Raw genomic sequence first — 18210 nt, 5'->3', positions numbered from 1 at the left:
CATTCCTGTTCACTCCCCATCCACTCTTTAGACGAAGAGGGCATATGTTCTGAGTGCAGCTCCTACCACTGGTTCAATTACACTCCTCCTCCAACTTTCACTGAGGCCAGAAGGGATGGCACGAAACAGACACAACTACGTGTGTCTTCTGCATGAGCGCCTAGACCGAGGCCTCCAATGGCCAAGGAGAAGCAATGGCGTTGAGAAGGAAAAGGATCTTTTGGGCGAGGCTGGGCAGCATGCCAGCAAAGGTCCCCTCTGTTGCTCTGCCCAAGCCCCGCACAACTGCACGGTCGCAGGCGCATCTCGGGCTGCTGCTGGTACCCAGTCCACGCCTGAGAGCAAAGTCCCCAGATAGTCTAAACAATTTCATACTCCTGTTCCCTGGAGGAAAGGCGGGGCTTGGAGGGGATGCTTCATTTTCACTGCCCTCTTGGGATTTTATCCATTGCACTTTCTGGTTGCTTGATTTCTGTTCTGTTAACATCTGTCTTGGAGAAGAAAGTGTTTTCACTTTTGAAGGGAAGGAAGAAGCCTTCCTGAGATGAGGACTGATCCCCTAATCCTATGATCCGAATTTCTTCCTGACGTCTCAAAACTACTTACATTGACGCCAGCTGTTTGCTGTCCGTAAAATGTCACAAGACATTGCTCAGTGTCCCGTTTTCCCAACAATGCTTGGCAGATGTTTGGGTTTCGATGTCTTTACGTGCCTTTCATCAGTACAGAAACTGAAGTTCTTGGTAGCTGTTCTTCCCATAGGGTGGCTGCTGTGTGATAATTTATACCGTTTAATCAGAAATTGCAACTTGCCTCCGAATAAAAGGAACAAAGCACATATTACAGGATATTTATGACTAAATCTCTTTACTATTTAAGAAGAATCAAAAAATTAGGATTCTTCATCAAAGACAAACTGGAAAGCTTGAAAAAGCTCCAGCTGTTTAAAATTTCCAATCGTTAGTCCAGTGCCTGAGCTAGACTTTGCCATTCTGTTTGAGAATCTTTTTTTAAACAAAGTTGTTGAAGAGACAGCGTTCTCTAATACACATTTTTCCCGGGACAGTGCAAGCCGAGGGTCTGAGGTTATTCTCAGGAGAACTGATATCGAGAGGCTTCGATCCTACAATTACAGCCTATCGTCGAGACCAAAGTGAGATGGATTGTGGGGGGCAGGTTTCTGCCTTGAGTTGTGAGAGGTTCACAAAGTGACTGGGATGTGCTCTCATAGAAGGCAGATAATTCCTTATCTGAACACAAGAAGCATCTCCAAGAGATTGCAAGGCTGGTTTCATCTCTCACAGTCCTGAGTGATTCCCTGATATGCTGGCTTGGAAGGGATACCCCTTACTGAATGTCGGCCATACATCTGACCACATCCTGGGACCTCAGCTTGGGCCACCTCACGCAATCTTGAAAGAACCTGTTTAATGAAGTTATTCAAATGCCCGTGCTGTCAGATGAGGCAGCTGGGATGGGAAGCTGTTTGTCTCAAAGTTACGCCCTGGCTGATTCCAAAGCCCTTGGCTCTGACCCTAGGCTGCCTTTCTGTCAGAGATGCATTGTTGGCTTTTCTCTGAGATCAGATACTTTTTCTTCAGTCAAGTTATTTTTCCCAGAAGAATCCCATCTTTGAAACTATGAAGTTCGTTAGAGGCCTGCAGCTGCACTAGGTTCAAAATGGTCACGGCAGCCTTGTAAAGAGTGCTAAGAAAATGTCTTTCTGATCCTTCCCAATGACACAAAGGAGAACTCACTAGAAGCCAAAACAGGTAACAGAAGAGTGCTTGAGGAATGGATGGAATTATATAATTAGATGGATGATTATTTACCACCTGAGGCAGAGTTCTGAATTAGATCATTTTAAAACCACCTTTTGTTTTACAAAACTCATATGTTTATTGTAGAATATTTAGAAGGTGCATAGGTCTTTTTGCCGCTCTGAACACATACCCCCTTGGCTTGAGATTGTGTCCATATAGAGACCTGGGGAGAGAATATTTCCATTTTTTCCCACGGTGGCCAAGTGTCCAGTAAATATTTCTGCAGAAATGCCCTATCTGAAGTTGACAGAACCATAACTGTGTTCACACTTATTACACAGTGACATGGATTCTGACATTGGAGCTTCTTAAGAAAACTGGGTAGTTAGTTTTTTCCCATATCCAGAAGCTCTCTTACCTAAAATGAAACTTTGAGTTCTGAGCTTTCAGGTCAGAGATTGGATGCATTTCAGGGACCAGTGGGTGAAATGGCTGCCTGAACTTTTCCTCTGTTCTTGTAGATTATCCTTTGCTATCTTTAGCTTTAGGATTTTTGAACATATACTTTATAAAGTCTGCGAGCACATCCTGTTCCAGAACTGAGAACTCAGAAGTCTGTTCTGTCTCTCCCAGGACCTCCTGCCCTGCTGCTTCCGCAAGTTATCTTCTCTGCTGCTCGTCAGTTATTAAACCCCAGCTGGCACCTTTCTTTCTACAGGATGCATTGTCACAGCTTTCAGGATAGAACGGGAGAATATTCACACTTGAGTTCTAATATATTTTTCTGCCGCTCTCCAGCCTCACACATTATGTGCTTGTCCACTGATTCTTAACTGGGGCAGCTGTGCCCCCAGAGAACATCTGGCAATGTGAAGAGATGGCTCTGATCATCCCACATCTGCAGGATGGAGGTGCCACAGGCATCTAGTGGGCAGAGGCCAGGGATGCTGCTAAACCTTCTACATACAATGCCCCGGACAGCCCCCTGCCACAGAGAACTGTCCAGTTCCCAAATGTTACCAGTGCCATGGTGGAGAAGCCCTGCAGTCTAGCTAAACTGGAAAATGGACCTTCCTTAAACACACCACGTACCTATCACTGGAAAGCACTGAATTGGTCAGAAGCATGGCCTCCGGGCCCCGATGGCTGAGCTTCTATCCAAAGTTCTCTACTTACTAGCTGTATGACATTGGGGAAGTTACTTAAAATCTCTGTGCCTTCCTTTATCTGTACAGTGGACCTAATGATGCATATCTGATGAGGTTAGTACGGTTAAATGAGCTAATACATGTTAAGTATTTGGAATAGCGGTGGGTGCACGGATAATACTCAAGATCTGCTACCCGGCGCCGCTCATAGTGTTGCCACCATTTCATGCACTTCGTCATTTTCCTTTCCCATCCCTTTGTCTGCAGCCCCCTCTCCCACGTTGCCTCATCCTTTAAGCCACAGTGAGAATGTCCACTTGTCACTCAATGAGAGCAAAGGGCTACTTTGAGCCCTCTTCACATACCTCTATCATGCGTCCGTGTATCAGGTCTGGTAGGGTTAGTCATTCTCCCTTGTCCTGTGGATGACATAAACTCCTGGAGGAGTGGCAACTTGCTCTGTCTCAGCTTTATACGCCCAGACCCTGACAGCCGTAAGCACTCCGTAAATCACATGGGGTGGTTTTGATCAGGCTGCATTAGAAACAAGACTCGTTGTTGAAAAAAGAGTAAACTTCTCCCTTTCTTTTCAGGCTTGATTTAATCTCTTTAATCAGCTTCACAAGGCCGTTTGATTAAACATAAGATGCCTGGATTTAAACTGGACTTATGCAGCGTCTTTACAACCCACGCGGTAACCGTGTCGGAAGGCACGAGCTAAAAACGTGTAAGGCAGAATCCTGTCCCATCACACGCAGTGCACGCATCTCCCTTGGTGCCAGCCTCCTGGCCTTGGGGAGATAAACAGCGTAAGTTGTTATCTGGTATTAATAATTCACTCCTCCTTCTACAGCCATCCATCTTTATTCTCCATTCTGGCTGAGCCGTTTACCTTTCCGTAGATAAGGTGGCCCAGTGGCTACTCATTGCTGGTGATTATCTATAGGAAACACAAAAAAATTTTTTTCCAGATTGCACTATAATCTGAATCTTCTGTAATGAGGGGGTTTTTTTCCCTCTCTCTCTCTCTCTCTCTGTCTCTCTCTCTCTCCTTGGCTTAGAGATGAACTTGTCAGTCCCAAGATATTGCACCTCTTTAACGAAGGGGTGCTGGGGTATAACGGGGTCAGAATGACTTCTAAAGCTATTTCCATCATTAACACCTTGGCCGATTTTCGTCATCCCCTGAGCCGTAGTTTGTACATCCGTAGATGAGGATGATGCCACCTGCCTCATCTTGATGCCCTGAAGACGAAATGAGATGCCGTATGTGTGAGCACATGATAAAACCAAACTACGAAATGTTGAAATGCTATATAAGGGCGAGCTGCTTGTAACTGTTAGTTGTTGGTGTAATTTTTAAAAATCGTGTGGATTTTTAAAAATAATCTTCTCCATTTCTGGAACATAGACTCATCGATACTCTTCTGTTGACAATATTTAGTAATCAATGTGATCAGTGGTTTTGTTTTAGTTAGAAAATTCAAAAATAGGAAGAGAGAGCTTTTGCTTTCCCTCTGCCTATGCAGCCCTTTTATAGTTTCAGTTCTGGAATGAGAATTGGAGACGCTGGGGGAGGTTTCTCTGGAGATGTAACGTGTTCAACCAGTTTGATAGAGCTGGTCTGGGGTTAAGTATATTACACTGCTTCTCGTTCCCAACTTCCCCTGCTAGGTTTTTTTTTTTTTTTTGCGGTACGCGGGCCTCTCACTGTTGTGGCCTCTCCCGTTGCGGAGCACAGGCTCCGGACGCGCAGGCTCAGCGGCCACGGCTCACGGGCCCAGCCGCTCCGCGGCATGTGGCATCTTCCCAGACCGGGGCACGGACCCCGCATCCCCTGCATCGGCAGGCGGACTCTCAACCACTGTGCCACCAGGGAAGCCCCTCCCCTGCTAGTTTTAGAGTAAAAGTTCTCCCAAAATATAAATCGCTAGCAGAGATTCCTTTAGATGATGTATAACATCACTAACTGTTCATGATCCAGATAAAACTTTTGCTTGCTGGAAGTGATAGACACCTTTTGCTTTGAGCCTGTACTTTTCCCTCACTCTCAAACATTCGCAAAGCACCTGCCAGGCAATCATATCAGGGACTAATCAGGCCTATAGGACAAATACGATATGTCAATTTAACTCTAAGCAAAAGGACTAAATTTTCCAGCCGATGTTAGAATTCCACAGTTGACCATTCACAGATGAGAAGTGCCAGAAACATGCCTCTTGAGATGGAGCAGAGGCCCGTGTTCACATCTTTGAATATTTAACTTGGTTTTTCTGTTGCTGAGCAACATTGGTATGACAAGCAGACATGCACATCGCTTCCCCTTGGGTGGCGATTAAGAAAATCATCCTCTCTACTAGCTACAGGGTTCTACTATAAGACATGTGATGACTACAGAGTTGCCACCTGGCATGCTTTTCAAGAATTGTGTGCAACCGTGCAATTTAGAATCAATACAGAGCAATCTTAATAGTATATGAAAGGAATGGAGAACTGTTTCAACTGAGAGAGAACCATTTCTGGAAAACAGCTTTTTTTGGTTGTTGTTAACAATATTGATTGCACACTCCACCGTGTAAACTACTCTTGACTAGATGCTACCAAAGAAATGGACCCCACTGCTCCCAGAGAGAGCCCGGAGACTGTTTTCACAATCAGTGGAGATTGCTGAGAACAAAACATATCTCTCCTCTAAAGGAAGTTCTTACCCTCCTTTTTATTTTCCCTAGGCTCAGCTGTCCAGTAGAACTTTCTGTGATAATTTCAACGTTCGGTATCTTTGCTGTCCAGTAGGGTAGGCACTGGGTTATGTGCCCCCATTGAGCATTTGGAATGTGGCCAGTGCAACTGAAGAACAAAATTTTAATTTCATTTAATTCGAATTTAAATTTAAATAGCCACATGTGGCTAGTGGCTACTGTAGGAACTGCGCAGCTATTGATCAGTTGGTGATACTCATAATAAGAATGTCAGCTAATTACTGACCATTATATTATGAACCAAGCATTGTGTTAAACATATGAACTAATTTAATCCTAATAACAACCCTACCAGGTAGTTATAATATTATACCCATTTTGAAGATGAGAAGACTGATGCACAGAGAGTAAGCAGTGTGCTCACATCACAATGTAGAACAAGGCAAAGTAGGATTTAGCATTTAGGCTGACTCTTCATAAGATCACAGTGAATTTTTAACAGCAGTGGTAACCGAAACAGTGGTTATTCTGACACTTTTCACTTCCTGATTGGGCGGGAAGGCATGAGAAGCATCAACAAAAGTTTGAAAATAATCTCTTTGAGGACTTCCCCGGCTAAACAAAATCAGAGTTGCCCTGCTGAGCAGCTTGAAATGATTGCCTAAGGACTGTATCAACTCACTTTGCCCACAGAGGCTGTGACCTGTGACCCACTAAGTGCAGGAAAGAAAACTATTAACCCAGCTTCTTATCTGGTGTTGTCATGGAGATTCAGCCTTAAAGGAAGATGGTGCTGTGTTTTCCGCTCCAATAACAGAGCTTCAGTCAATTACCTTCATCTTTATTTAGTCTGCAGTACCAGCCTGGAAGAGTCTCTTGAGAGAAGTCCTTGAAATAGCTTCTTACTGTTCTAGCAGACGGCTAGAGATGACTTCCTGGGTGCATGGTAGATGCTGCTGGTGTGATAAACCTAAATAATTTTTTTTTAATGAGTCTTTTTAATATTCTGGAAGACCCTCTGCTGTGTAGGTATCACCATCGCATATCGCCATTACACCGACGCCATATTGCAGGTGTCGATTAGCAGAAAGGATTAAAAAAGAAAAGCTCCCGAACCTGGATGTGCATCAGAATCCCTGAGGAAGATTTTTAAATACAGGTGACATCTCGATGAGCACCAGGTTAGGGAAGGAAAGATTTAAATTAGATAGAAGTATAAACGAAAATGCATTTCAGATTTCATACTGGCAAATTTTCTGCCATAACTAGGTTATTTAAATTGGTCCTTGGTATTTTCTTAAATATCTGGGACTAACCGGTAGTAATAACAATGTAAACATCGCCACAATGGCGACTGTGTTGAATTTATTTATGCCCAAAGTCAGGAAATAGGTGCTGTGCTATGAAATGAAGCTACACGTGTGTTTGAATGTCATTTCCCAGGTAGCTCCTCTGATAGTGCAGTGAAATTTTGGCTTTAAGGCACCGTTGCTCCAAAAGTGACCAATACTAAATAGCTTGACAAGAGAGGAGATGGATTGATATTTCAATCTGAAAATCCGGCAGGTTTTTCAAGACAAAAATCAGGGGCACATGGATTACTTGACATTCTCGAACTTTATTGCGTGGGGTACAGAAAGAGAATGGTTACAAGAGATCACATGGAAGATCAGATTGGATTCTCCAAGTTCTTTCCTAGAGGAAAGACAGACAGAAAAATCCAGTTAATTTTAGGTGACAGAATAACACTAATGGCTTACGTTTGAACGGCTATTGTGTCAACTCTGTTCTTGGTGCTTTACTTTTATTTAGTCCTTATCACTGTCATTTGAAGTTATATGTTACAGATGAGGAAACTGAGGCACAGAGATGATCTTTTCCAAAGAGTCAGTATTTTGCCTGCTTGGCATGAATAATAGCCCCCTATATGCTGCTTCCCTTCTGTCATTTCTTTTGCTTTATACGGGAGTTCGGTAGGCGCCCCATTAATACCGCTGTCTCTGCTGCTTGATCCAGAAGACACTGAGAATCCAGCCCCGAGGGAGAAGCTGGCTTCCTCAGTAATAGATCATGGTACTCCGCAGTAGGGATCTCTCCCGCACTTGATGCCATTGATGTTTCCCCAAATAAAGCCCCTCGATAGGTCCTAATAGGCCAAGATCTCAAGCCTCCTTTACTGTACTTTCTCCTTATTTTGGAATATTGAGAGGACATTGTATTAGGATGTGATAAGGACCACCTGGGCTAACATCGTCCTAGAAATTGGACAAAGCCTCTTCCATCATTCATTAAATTAATCGGCGGGCTGCGTAGCAGAGCTTCCTCGGGATGCTCAAAAGGATGCAGAAGATACTTGCCTTTGGCCAGTTGCCTGACTGTATGCCAGTACAGATGCTCAGCTGTGGTTGGACTTTTCACCTGAACGGAAACAACAGCTCAAGTCTCAGTCTGGACTGTATCATGGGAAAACATCGTCCTAGAAATTGGACAAAGCCTCTTCCATCATTCATTAAATTAATCGGCGGGCTGCGTAGCAGAGCTTCCTCGGGATGCTCAAAAGGATGCAGAAGATACTTGCCTTTGGCCAGTTGCCTGACTGTATGCCAGTACAGATGCTCAGCTGTGGTTGGACTTTTCACCTGAACGGAAACAACAGCTCAAGTCTCAGTCTGGACTGTGGCAAATCATGGGAAATTAAAATGCAAATGAAATTTGCAAACATGACAAAAAAACGAGGGAAAGAGGAATTAAGTTCCTAGAATGAAAATCTAGCGATTTTCGTGCTAACCGCAGGAGGCCAGCTTAATCAGATTTTCAGCTAACATAGATGATAATGACCCTGGCATCCAGCTTCTGTGTAGAGCTTTGCAGTGGCAAAAGCCGAGAGAGAACTAGCAGGTGATAAAGCTGGGGTGGGAACTGGCTTTGCACCTTTGTGTGCCGGGAAAGTGGCATCTTTTTCATGCTAGCAGATCCTTTTCAGAGTTTAATTTCGCTTGCTTAGGTTCCCACGCCCAACTCGATCACCTTATACAGAGGTAGATCTGCTTAGAGTCATCAAAATATGATGACTTGTGGTTTTTCGTGCTGAACAGGCTGCACTCTGCCCAAGTATGTTATTCAGTGGATTTCAATGCATTCTCAAGAGTTAATCGTTTCTAGCTCTAGAAAGCCATGTTCTCTGAGGTAGGAACAATAGTCTTTAATTTTTTCAGACCACCAAAAGAATCCGGTAGTAGGTAAAATGACATCAAATAGCCTTATCATTCACAGTACCATTAAGAAAAGAAAGAGAGAGAGAGGGAGAGAGAGGGAGAGAGAGAGCGCGCATCTTATTCCAAAATACTCCTGAAAACAGATTATGATTTCTGCCCTGAAGGGCCTCTCTCATCTTCAGGAAGTTGAAGACCTCTACAATCAACTGATGAGAACAGTAAATGCTCATTAGATAGATTATGTAGACTGAAACATTTTGTCCTACTGCATGCAATTTTAGAAAAGTTTGTTAGAAAGGACTCTGGCCAGGAAACCCAAGTTCCGGCATCCACCCGTTGGTGTGTGGGTCACTGGGAAGTTGCTTCACTGTTCTGAGCCTCAGTTTCCTTATCTGTTAAGTGGGGACAGTAAGACCTGTCTCAGTGGGTGGCTGAGCACTTTGTAAGTCTATAGCGATGGGCATAATATGGTGCAATTATAACCATCATCATAATTGATATTATTGTTGTTATTAATATTAAATTGCTGTGAAGCACCATGCTAGGTCCTTTGAAGACTGAGATGAATGAGCTTGGCCCTCTGGGTCAGTGCTGTGTTTGATATAAGCCTGAGAAATACCAAACTTCAAAATATCAGTTCAGATCTGAGAGATCTTGTTAGTTGATTTTGTTGTGATATCCCAGCCGTGAAAGGAAACTAAGTGTGTTTCGCCAGCAAAGATTGAGGGACTCTATTGCACTCAGCTGTTATTCCGTCGCCCAAGACACACCCAGCATATTATTATTTGTACTTAAAATGCACTTCAGCTTACCAGTCGGCCTGGAGTAAACCTGTCAAAGTTAATCACAGGGAGTGGTTCATATATCAGGACGTATGAGCCTAGCTGTCCTAGAGCAGCCTTGCAGAGTGACTGATAGCCTTCTCTGTCAGTTTCACCAAGCCCGAGACTATTAATGACGCATCAGAGACCACAGTGACCCATCTCAAAGACAGAGCTTGCTGTACTTAAGAGAAGAGGTTCCTGACTTCACAGGCAAACTAGATGTCATTCCTTCTAACTCTGATGGTTCATAGTAGGCAAAACAAAAAAGTAACCATGAAAGAAGAGGAAAAAGGAAAGCCAATTACGATAAAACAGAGAGATGATCAGGGACTAACAGTGCTACCATATCTATGCACAGCCCTTTATAAAAGAAGGCTTTCACGTACATGACGCCATGCAATGTCCACGGTATCTCATCAAGGAAAGCTTCCTCCTGTTTTACACAAGAGGAAACTGAAGGTTAGATAGGACTTGACTTATTCAAGATCACAGAAGTCCACGAGGTGATAAATAAAGCTTATGCTCTCCAGGGTATCAGAGCCAGGGTTAGGACCTTGGTCCCGTTTTTCTTATTCTTGGCCGGAGGGAAAAAAACAGCATGCACACGGTCATAAACGATACTTGGACCACAACTTACAGAATGTGAGATGGCTGACTGCTGCCATGTCGTCTAAGTGTTCGGGTCAGCTCAGCAAGAACAGGCTTTGGAGTCATTTTCTCAGTCCTTTTTTGAGCAAGCTGGGGTCTCCAGAGGTTACTCTGAAAGAGGGCAGAGATATAAGAGGAATTCAAAACTAATCTTAAACTTGAAAAGAAAAAAATAATGAGAATATTCATGTGGATTATAAAGAGAAGTAATGATTACCTTTGATTCCTAGAGAAAGCTGATTTAAAATGCATCCGAGTTCCACTGTACAGCCGAAAAGAAAAGAAAAGAAAAGAAAAATCTGCGGAGCTGAGACATGTCTTTTAGTAGCAGAAACCAGAGTCACCATCACTTGAGTCCTGGGAAGATGCTCATTCACAGTAGTTGGGAGGAAGAAAGATTGTAGAGATTAACTGACCTTGGTTTAGGACACATGCTGTTTTCTTTTCAAACGCAAATGAAACCGGGGGCCTAAAACACAACATCTGTCCTTAATGCCAGTGTCTGAGAAAATGCACTTAATCAATGTAATGGTTTTTTCTGATTATTATGTTTCTGTTTTTACCGAATTAGAAGAGCTTAGGATTCATTTCCAAAGGTAACTGAAAACTGGTCTCTGCAGTCCATCAAAGGAAATAAATAGGCAAAAAACTTTGCTGGTTTCATCCATGGGGTTAGCTCCTCAAAAGAGATGTTATTTACGCAAGTGCAGGTGTAGCGCTGACCATCCGTTTTAAGAGTTATCCATAAAAGATAGTTTTGAAACCCTGTGACATCAGGATCAAACACTGCCTTTTTTGTGACTTTAGAGATTTTATCTGGAAGACTACACTTCCGCTTGCTGAGGCTGTAGACGTGATACTTTCTTATTATTAATAAATAATTACTCAGTAGATATTTACTGTCACCTGTGACGTCCCAGGTGAGGCTAGGAGCCTCTGGTACGTGAAGTATATTACACTCCATTCACGCCACGGACGTTTTCTGAGACCCATGTGCAGGCCCTGCGCTCACGGCACAGAGATAAAGGCAACTTGGTCCCTCCGTACACAGGCTCGTGTCATCCCCCGAAACAGTCTGCCTCCAAATACAATTCTCCAGCCTCACAGAACTGCTTTCCAGTCCCGGGACAGACCACATTCGTCTGAATACAAAAGCTTCCTTGCGCTTACTTGTTTCCTGCCTCTGGTCTTTTCTTTACCATTGCCTGGAGTCCTTCATCTTTTAAGAGCAGCTCAAAGAAAACCCCCTGGGCGATGCTCTCCACGTGGAACTCACTGCTACTGCCTCTCCTAAGAGCCCCTGTCCCTCTGAATTAAAATTGCTTACCTGTGAGTCCTCCATTAGATCTGGGGTCCCCTGAGGGTACTGTCCACTTCTGTCCCCCTACTCCTAGGCAGTTCAGGGCTGACCCAGGGGAGCGGTGCTTGACAAACGTTTCTTTGATGGACCCAACTTAAAATACTCTTGTGTTTCATAGATCCTGGCCAGATGGTGCAGTGCCAGGCTTAAATGTAAAAGCTGACATAGTTTTCAGGACCCTGGAGAATGATGTGTGCGTTCCTTTGATGCTAAGAACCAGTAGACATCCCAGCCATGTGAACTTTCATCCCATTCTTTAAGTCGAACCAAAGTTGCAGAACAGAGAGGGCAAATATTAATTGGTTTTTCAGGATGCTGAGGTCAAACCGTGATGAGAGACATGTTGGTGCTTCACAGAGCTCTCAGGCAGAAAGACATATGCCTGCAAGATTGATAGTTGCATTTATTTCTGAGGTGATTCTGTGTCAAGGTCAGGGAACAGATATTCTTTGCTAAGCTGTACTTACAGAGTGTTTTAAAATGGAATTTAAACTGAGGGAGTCTCCAGTTAACTCAGGGTTATTGCCTTGAACGTCAAAGACGAGGGGTAGTCGCAACACATTACCAAAACTTAGATTGCACAGTTCCGAAAACATTAAACATGTGCGATAGCCCTGTTATAGAAATTATAAGAAACAAGAGATTATTCTTTTTTTTTTTTTTTTTTTTTTTACAACACCATGTAATATGTTAGTGAAACGGCCATAATATCGTAACGAATGTACTTGCTTAGAACAATATACGTGGACAAAATAAGACTCCGGACTGCCCATATTTGCAAGGCTGAATTCAACTCAGAGTTCTCCAGTCTGAAAAACCACCATCCTGTGGTCTGAAAATTTACCTCCTAACATAACCTGTTTCCTGATCTGGTGATGATGCCAGACTAGTTGAGGTTTCTGTGTGTGTGTGTGTGTGTGTGTGTGTGTGTGTGAGTTTTTGTTCGTTTGTTTTTTGCTTCATTGGAGTTTAAAATAAATATCATTAGATCGATAACACTGCCGGATTTCAAAATTTAGAACTATTCAGACAAAAGATGCGGGCAGTGCTGAGTCAGTTAATGTCTGACGTACTGTATCTGTCAAAGGAGAGGGCATTATATAGAATGGGCATTATATGGAATGCGTTTTCGAACCAGGTCAAATTCTGTTCTGTCTGAATTTGAACGTGCTTCCTCTAAACACCCCAAATCAGATGTTTGATTTGCTCACTATCGTCTGCCATTGTTGGGGCATGGTGGCCTTTTTTTTTTTTTTTTTACTAGCACAGCAGTACAAAAATGCACTCTTGAATTTATAGATTTTTCTTTACTGTTTCATGGCCCTGAAAACAACCACACAGAAATGGATTTGGATGAACATGAAATATCTTCTGTCACTGTTCGCCCAAGCTTTCCAGTCTCACTGTAACCTGAACGTGGTGGTACACTCCCCTCTTTGAATACCTGTAACTTCGGCAAACTTCCGGTCCCAGTTAGTTTTAAGTAGCTATATAAGATGTTTATCATTAACGTATGAAGCCACTTTTAAATTGACAGAAAAGGAGAGCACCGAATCAAACTCTTTGAAACAAGACAATCCTAGCAAAAGGTTTATTTCTGAGCAGCACATCCGAAAAGTACTTTTTAACCGGAAGGTTGACTTAAAACATTTTCATCTTGCACTCTTTAAACCAAAAGGCACCAACTGAGAATGGAGCTAGAGAAAATTTTTTAATGGACTGAGATTAAATCTATCATTTTTACCCAGGGAAACTTCCTTCTCATTTATTCTCAGGCAGTTTCATGTAAAAGGACTATTAAAGTGATGAGCTGCAGTGTTTTGACAAGCACTTGTCCTGCAAAAACTTGAAATCTCACTGGAATACAGTTATATATTCACTGGGACCAAAGGATGCCCTATTTAAAAACGAGGACAGATCGCGTTGATATGGAAAAAGGAAATAGCTATGTGAACAATCCATCTGAAATTAAAGACCGAGTTGCTGGCATCCATGTAAAATCAACAGGAAATGTAATTACTCTTTGGAAGTACTCCTGTCCTGTCTTACAGTTCTTAAATGGATTAAAAAGAAAAAAAAATAGATATTATTTGTACTCAGAATACCATTATAAAAACAAAGATGGAAAGAAACATAGAAATGATCTGGTAAAAAGTTCCATGTTAGGAAAGAGGAAGACTAGCCCACATTATGAAGCGATATTTCCCCCCTCCCATGATAGGACCTCTCTGCTATCTTTCGTGGAATCTCTCTAGAGAGAAGTCTCGCTATTGATTTTATAAGTATAGTAGGAGGTTTAGAGGAAGACAAAAGGGGGCCTTTTCTTCAAAGCCACCCCATGATTTTAATAACTCTACTCCATGTTTTCTACTGTTTGTTTTCCCACAGTTTGAAATGCACTGACTCCAGCTGGACAAGGATGTTTGCCAAAGCAAGTGTTATTTTTCACTATACTGTCATATCACTTAGGCTGAAACAGGGAGGTGCTACTATTACTACTACTGCTGCTATTATTATTTCATAGCATATATCCTTTAGTTGAGAGCTCAAAGTGATATATAAGCATCAATGGTGAGTCAGTAGCAACTCTTATGGCAGCCCATTCCCATGCCCCCGTTCACACGTCACACGAGTCACCATTTCTTCTAAGGTATTAGTTTGAATACCCTGGGTATTTATTGGTAATTCTTGGGTTTGACTAATGTTGAAATTTATCTTTAGACTCTTCAGGTCTTTCACTGAACCTTTCCCTGCTTTCTCAAATCAGTGAAGTTGCTCCAGTGTTTCTCTAAGGCAGAATTATGAGTCCCAAATCATCTTCAGCACATTGTCAAGCCCAGCCAGCAAACCTTTTAGTATTTCTTTGCCGCAAAGAAGGAACCATGACCATTTTGGGTTTAAGATGGTAGCGTCATTCATTCATTGCTTTTTGAATGAATATATTTCTGGGGATGTATTTAATTTAAGAATAAACCAGAACAAACATATTTACTAAGCTTATAAAACACCCTCCTTCTCTCCCTTCAAGTTTTCCACATTGCCTTCTCAAATCATAGTCTGAACACATGCATTTAAAAATAATCTCTCACCACTGAGAGTTTTAAAGTAGGCTGACCAGCACCACTTTTGCCATTATTGGCTACTTGTTCAGGAAAGACAAATGTGCACGCGCCCAGTCCACTCACATGTTCTCCAGAGAATAAACCAGGCCCGTGACCCACAACAGCCCTTTACACTATGCTTAGCAAATATCATCTTCAAAAACACGTTTCTTCATATACATGGATTTCTAGGTAATCATGCACAGTTTTCATGGAAACATTTCTAATTCCCAGGGGAGACAAGAACACACAAATAAATAAAAAGTAGATTGTTTCTTACCTTTTGGAAAGCAGGCAAAAGCTATACTGTTGGTGGGATAGTGTACCAAGTAACAGCCTTTTGTACACTCTTTCTTACTGGTGGTATACAGTCTACAGGAAAAGTAAATATATAGGTATGTATAAAATAAAAGTGCACACAACATTCCTTTTTATTCTTTTTTCTTTCCTTTTGGACAAGAGGCTGCGATAGAGACCACAGACATTATGCGCACTCTTTCAGTGGGGTCAGTAGCCTTTGGAAGACCAGTAGACCACAATTCAGGTACCTCTGAACATGGGAGTACGGGGTGCCTCTTGGTTTAAGGCAGTTGGGTTTTACTTGTTTGAACTGGAGCAGGTGAGGGAACCAGCCCCCAAATAATGTATCTATCTGCTCAGAGCATTTTTTTCTTCCTGTTGCCATCCTATTTTTTCTCAGCCTAGTCCATTCATGCTGACCTGCAGGATTAGTCCAGAAGGATGAAACAAGTAACATAATAATGTAGAGAATGTCAGGGATCCAAACAAATGAAGAAGCAAAACAAAACAAAACGAAAACCAAAAGACCATAACAAATTGACACGGCATAGGCGTGTGCTCCAGCATTTTCTAGGCATTGTTACTTGTGTAGGGTTTGGTGCCCTCGTCCATTTTCTAGCAGTTGGGGGGTTTAATTGAACAGCACAAGTTTTTATTTATATATTGTCTTTACAATATATGCAAAATGGTAATGAAGAAACAGCACCAGAATACCAACGTATATTTAAGAAATGTTATTTTTGATTGTTTATTTTAGGTATAAATGGTCATTCTTTTAAAACGTGCTTCATTGCAATATGCTCATTATCTTAAGCTAGTCTTTTGCACAGTGTGTGTCCAGCCTCTCTCTCAGGGTCAGTTTATCAGTCATATGGCCCCATATCCAAAAAGGCGGTGTATCCCACGCTGTCCACCTGCCTGCCATCTCTAATTGCTAGGCAGTTCCAGAGTAAATTATCTGTAACCGGCCAGGGTACTTGAGCAGTGCACTGCCTGGGGGCATTGGCTCAGAAAGTGGACGGTAGTTTAGAACCTGGTAGCTTAGGGCTGCTCATCCTCTGTGCACTGCAATCCTTTACAGGTCAGGAAAGCATCTGACCAGAGGATAATTCGCAGAGCATCTTCTGGTTCTGACTAGTGCACGTGAGGAAGGGGACAGTCCTTACCCACCATCCCAATAAAGCTGTGCTGCCTCGGTTAATACTATTCATCCGACGGGAAAAAGGTCTTGGTGGCCACGGATAAACCAAGAACCACGTCCTCCTGTTGATCTGGCATCTTAAAGTTTGCCTCGAACATACATCTGCCGAGTCAACAATAGAAAGCTGGGGAAAACGTGCCAAATTCAGGACACAGCTGCGAGAACCAGAGCTTGAGGTGCCTTTCTTCTTAGAGAAGGAATGTGGAGAAGGCATCATGGTGGCCAGATCTAAAGCTATCCACATTAGGTCAGGCACCTGTGATCCTCTAGCAGCAGAAATATTGTTTGTATACATAAAAATACAGTAAGTAGCTGAGCTGCACCCAACCCTGACTATCCAATATGGTGACAGTACACACAGATACATTAAAACTTTTGAGAAGATTTACTTTTTGTTGAATCCATGCAGAAAGAAGTTTTTCTTTCAGACAATGGAATTTGAAGTGAAGAGGCAACCTAAGAGGAAAACTGAACTTCTTGGGGAAAAATCAAGCAGTGCAGGGGCAGTTTTAATTTCTGCCCATATTAAGCCAACAAGCAAATTCGTCTTTACGTGGGCATGTAGTTGCCGTGTGCCATTGGATGAGCAGAAGCGAGCATGCACCAGATGGCAAACTGCAGTGATGGAGCAGAGCTGTTAAAAATGAAAACACTGAAGACTGAAATACATTGAGACTGAGTGTTTAGAGAAACAATAAGGCACATTTCTGTTCCATTATTAACTTTGTAGCTCATTCCATAAATTCAACATTCTCCCAGATATACTCCCTCAGAGAATAGTAGACAGAATTTCCCCTTTGGAAAGACATATTCCTTTCTTAAGTACGTGGTCTGTGCTTTTATTTGTTTCTTTTTAACCAGACAGTTTAATTTCAGCCAATAATTTGTCTCTGTTGCCAAAGTGCGGAAATTTGACATACTTTGAGCTATATTTGGTATTAAATAGAATAGAAAAATAATGTTCTCTCTCATCAAAATAGTCATGTCTATTTTCATTAATTGACTTTTCACTATTGTCCTTTTTATACGTTCACTTTTGCATTACTAAGGACTGGTTTTCCAGATATAATTGCTATCTATGATATCACTATTTCCATATTAGTGGCTCCTTAGGGATCGTTTAAAATAGCTATAGGTTTGCATTTTTGTCTCACCTCAAATATTTCATTCCATTCAGTTGACTTTGTCCCAGATCAGCATCATTGCTAAAACCTTGGGAGGTATTTCAAATATGGGCTCAGAGTGAGCGTCCCAGAGTGAAATCCTTGCTCTTAAGATCTCTGGCTGTGCTCTCCAATGGAATAGTCACAGCCATGGATGGCTATTTGTATTTATTTAAAATGAACTAAAAGTTTCAATTGTATTTCATCAGTTAAGTAGCCATGGTTCAAGTTCTGAATTGCCACAGGTGACCAGCGGTTTCTATACTGGACAGCACAAACAGAGAACATTTCCATCATTGCAGAAAATTCTACTGGACAGATTTGGTGCAGAGAAGGTCTTTTGAGTCCTCTTAGGGACCTCTGGGAGCTGGGTCATCAGAAACCCCCATGTTTGGAGGTACATGAATCTCCTACAATTCAGCAAATACCTGAGCAAATTACTGACGATTAGTTTTACGGAGTGTCTACACAAAACCAAAAGGACTAAAATAATTTTTAAAAATCTTTTGGATTGGCTATAAGACAAAGGCTCTTTCTGGTTTCATTTTTTCCCCCTGAACTGTTTATTCTTTGTTCTGTGTAGACACCAACACATCAACAGTGACAAAACCCAACCAAACTTTTTCAAGAGAAAGGCAGCGAATGAATTCCAAATGGAATAACTGTCGTGACTGACACAGGTCATAAGATCCTTGGATTTTTGAGTTAGTAAGATGAGGCCTCTACCTGGGCAGCCTTCTTTGAGCTCAGGTTACTGCTGTCTTTGCAGACAACACAGCAAGCAGGAA

The 18210-nt window shown here is 42.2% G+C and overlaps 1 protein-coding gene across 2 annotated transcripts in view; it reads right to left on the bottom strand.

The window, feature by feature from the left end:
- The window catches only part of GRM7 (glutamate metabotropic receptor 7), a 585198-nt gene that overhangs the window by 32952 nt on the left and 534036 nt on the right, over positions 1 to 18210 (bottom strand). Inside the window, exon 9 of one of the 2 annotated variants that reach the window (XM_007463706.1) lies at positions 15039 to 15130. The exons of the other annotated variant lie outside the window; for it this stretch is intronic. Coding sequence (XP_007463768.1) covers positions 15060 to 15130 — 71 coding nt within the window. The 3' untranslated portion in view covers positions 15039 to 15059. The remainder of the gene's footprint in view (positions 1 to 15038; positions 15131 to 18210) is intronic. 2 annotated transcript variants of the gene reach the window in all.

The sequence above is a fragment of the Lipotes vexillifer genome, unplaced genomic scaffold (assembly GCF_000442215.2).
Source record: "Lipotes vexillifer unplaced genomic scaffold, Lipotes_vexillifer_v1.1 scaffold1387, whole genome shotgun sequence".
In the NCBI taxonomy this organism is placed as follows: domain Eukaryota; kingdom Metazoa; phylum Chordata; class Mammalia; order Artiodactyla; family Lipotidae; genus Lipotes; species Lipotes vexillifer.
The sequence above is the reverse complement of the archived record's forward strand: the minus strand, read 5'-3'. Positions and strand labels throughout refer to the sequence as shown.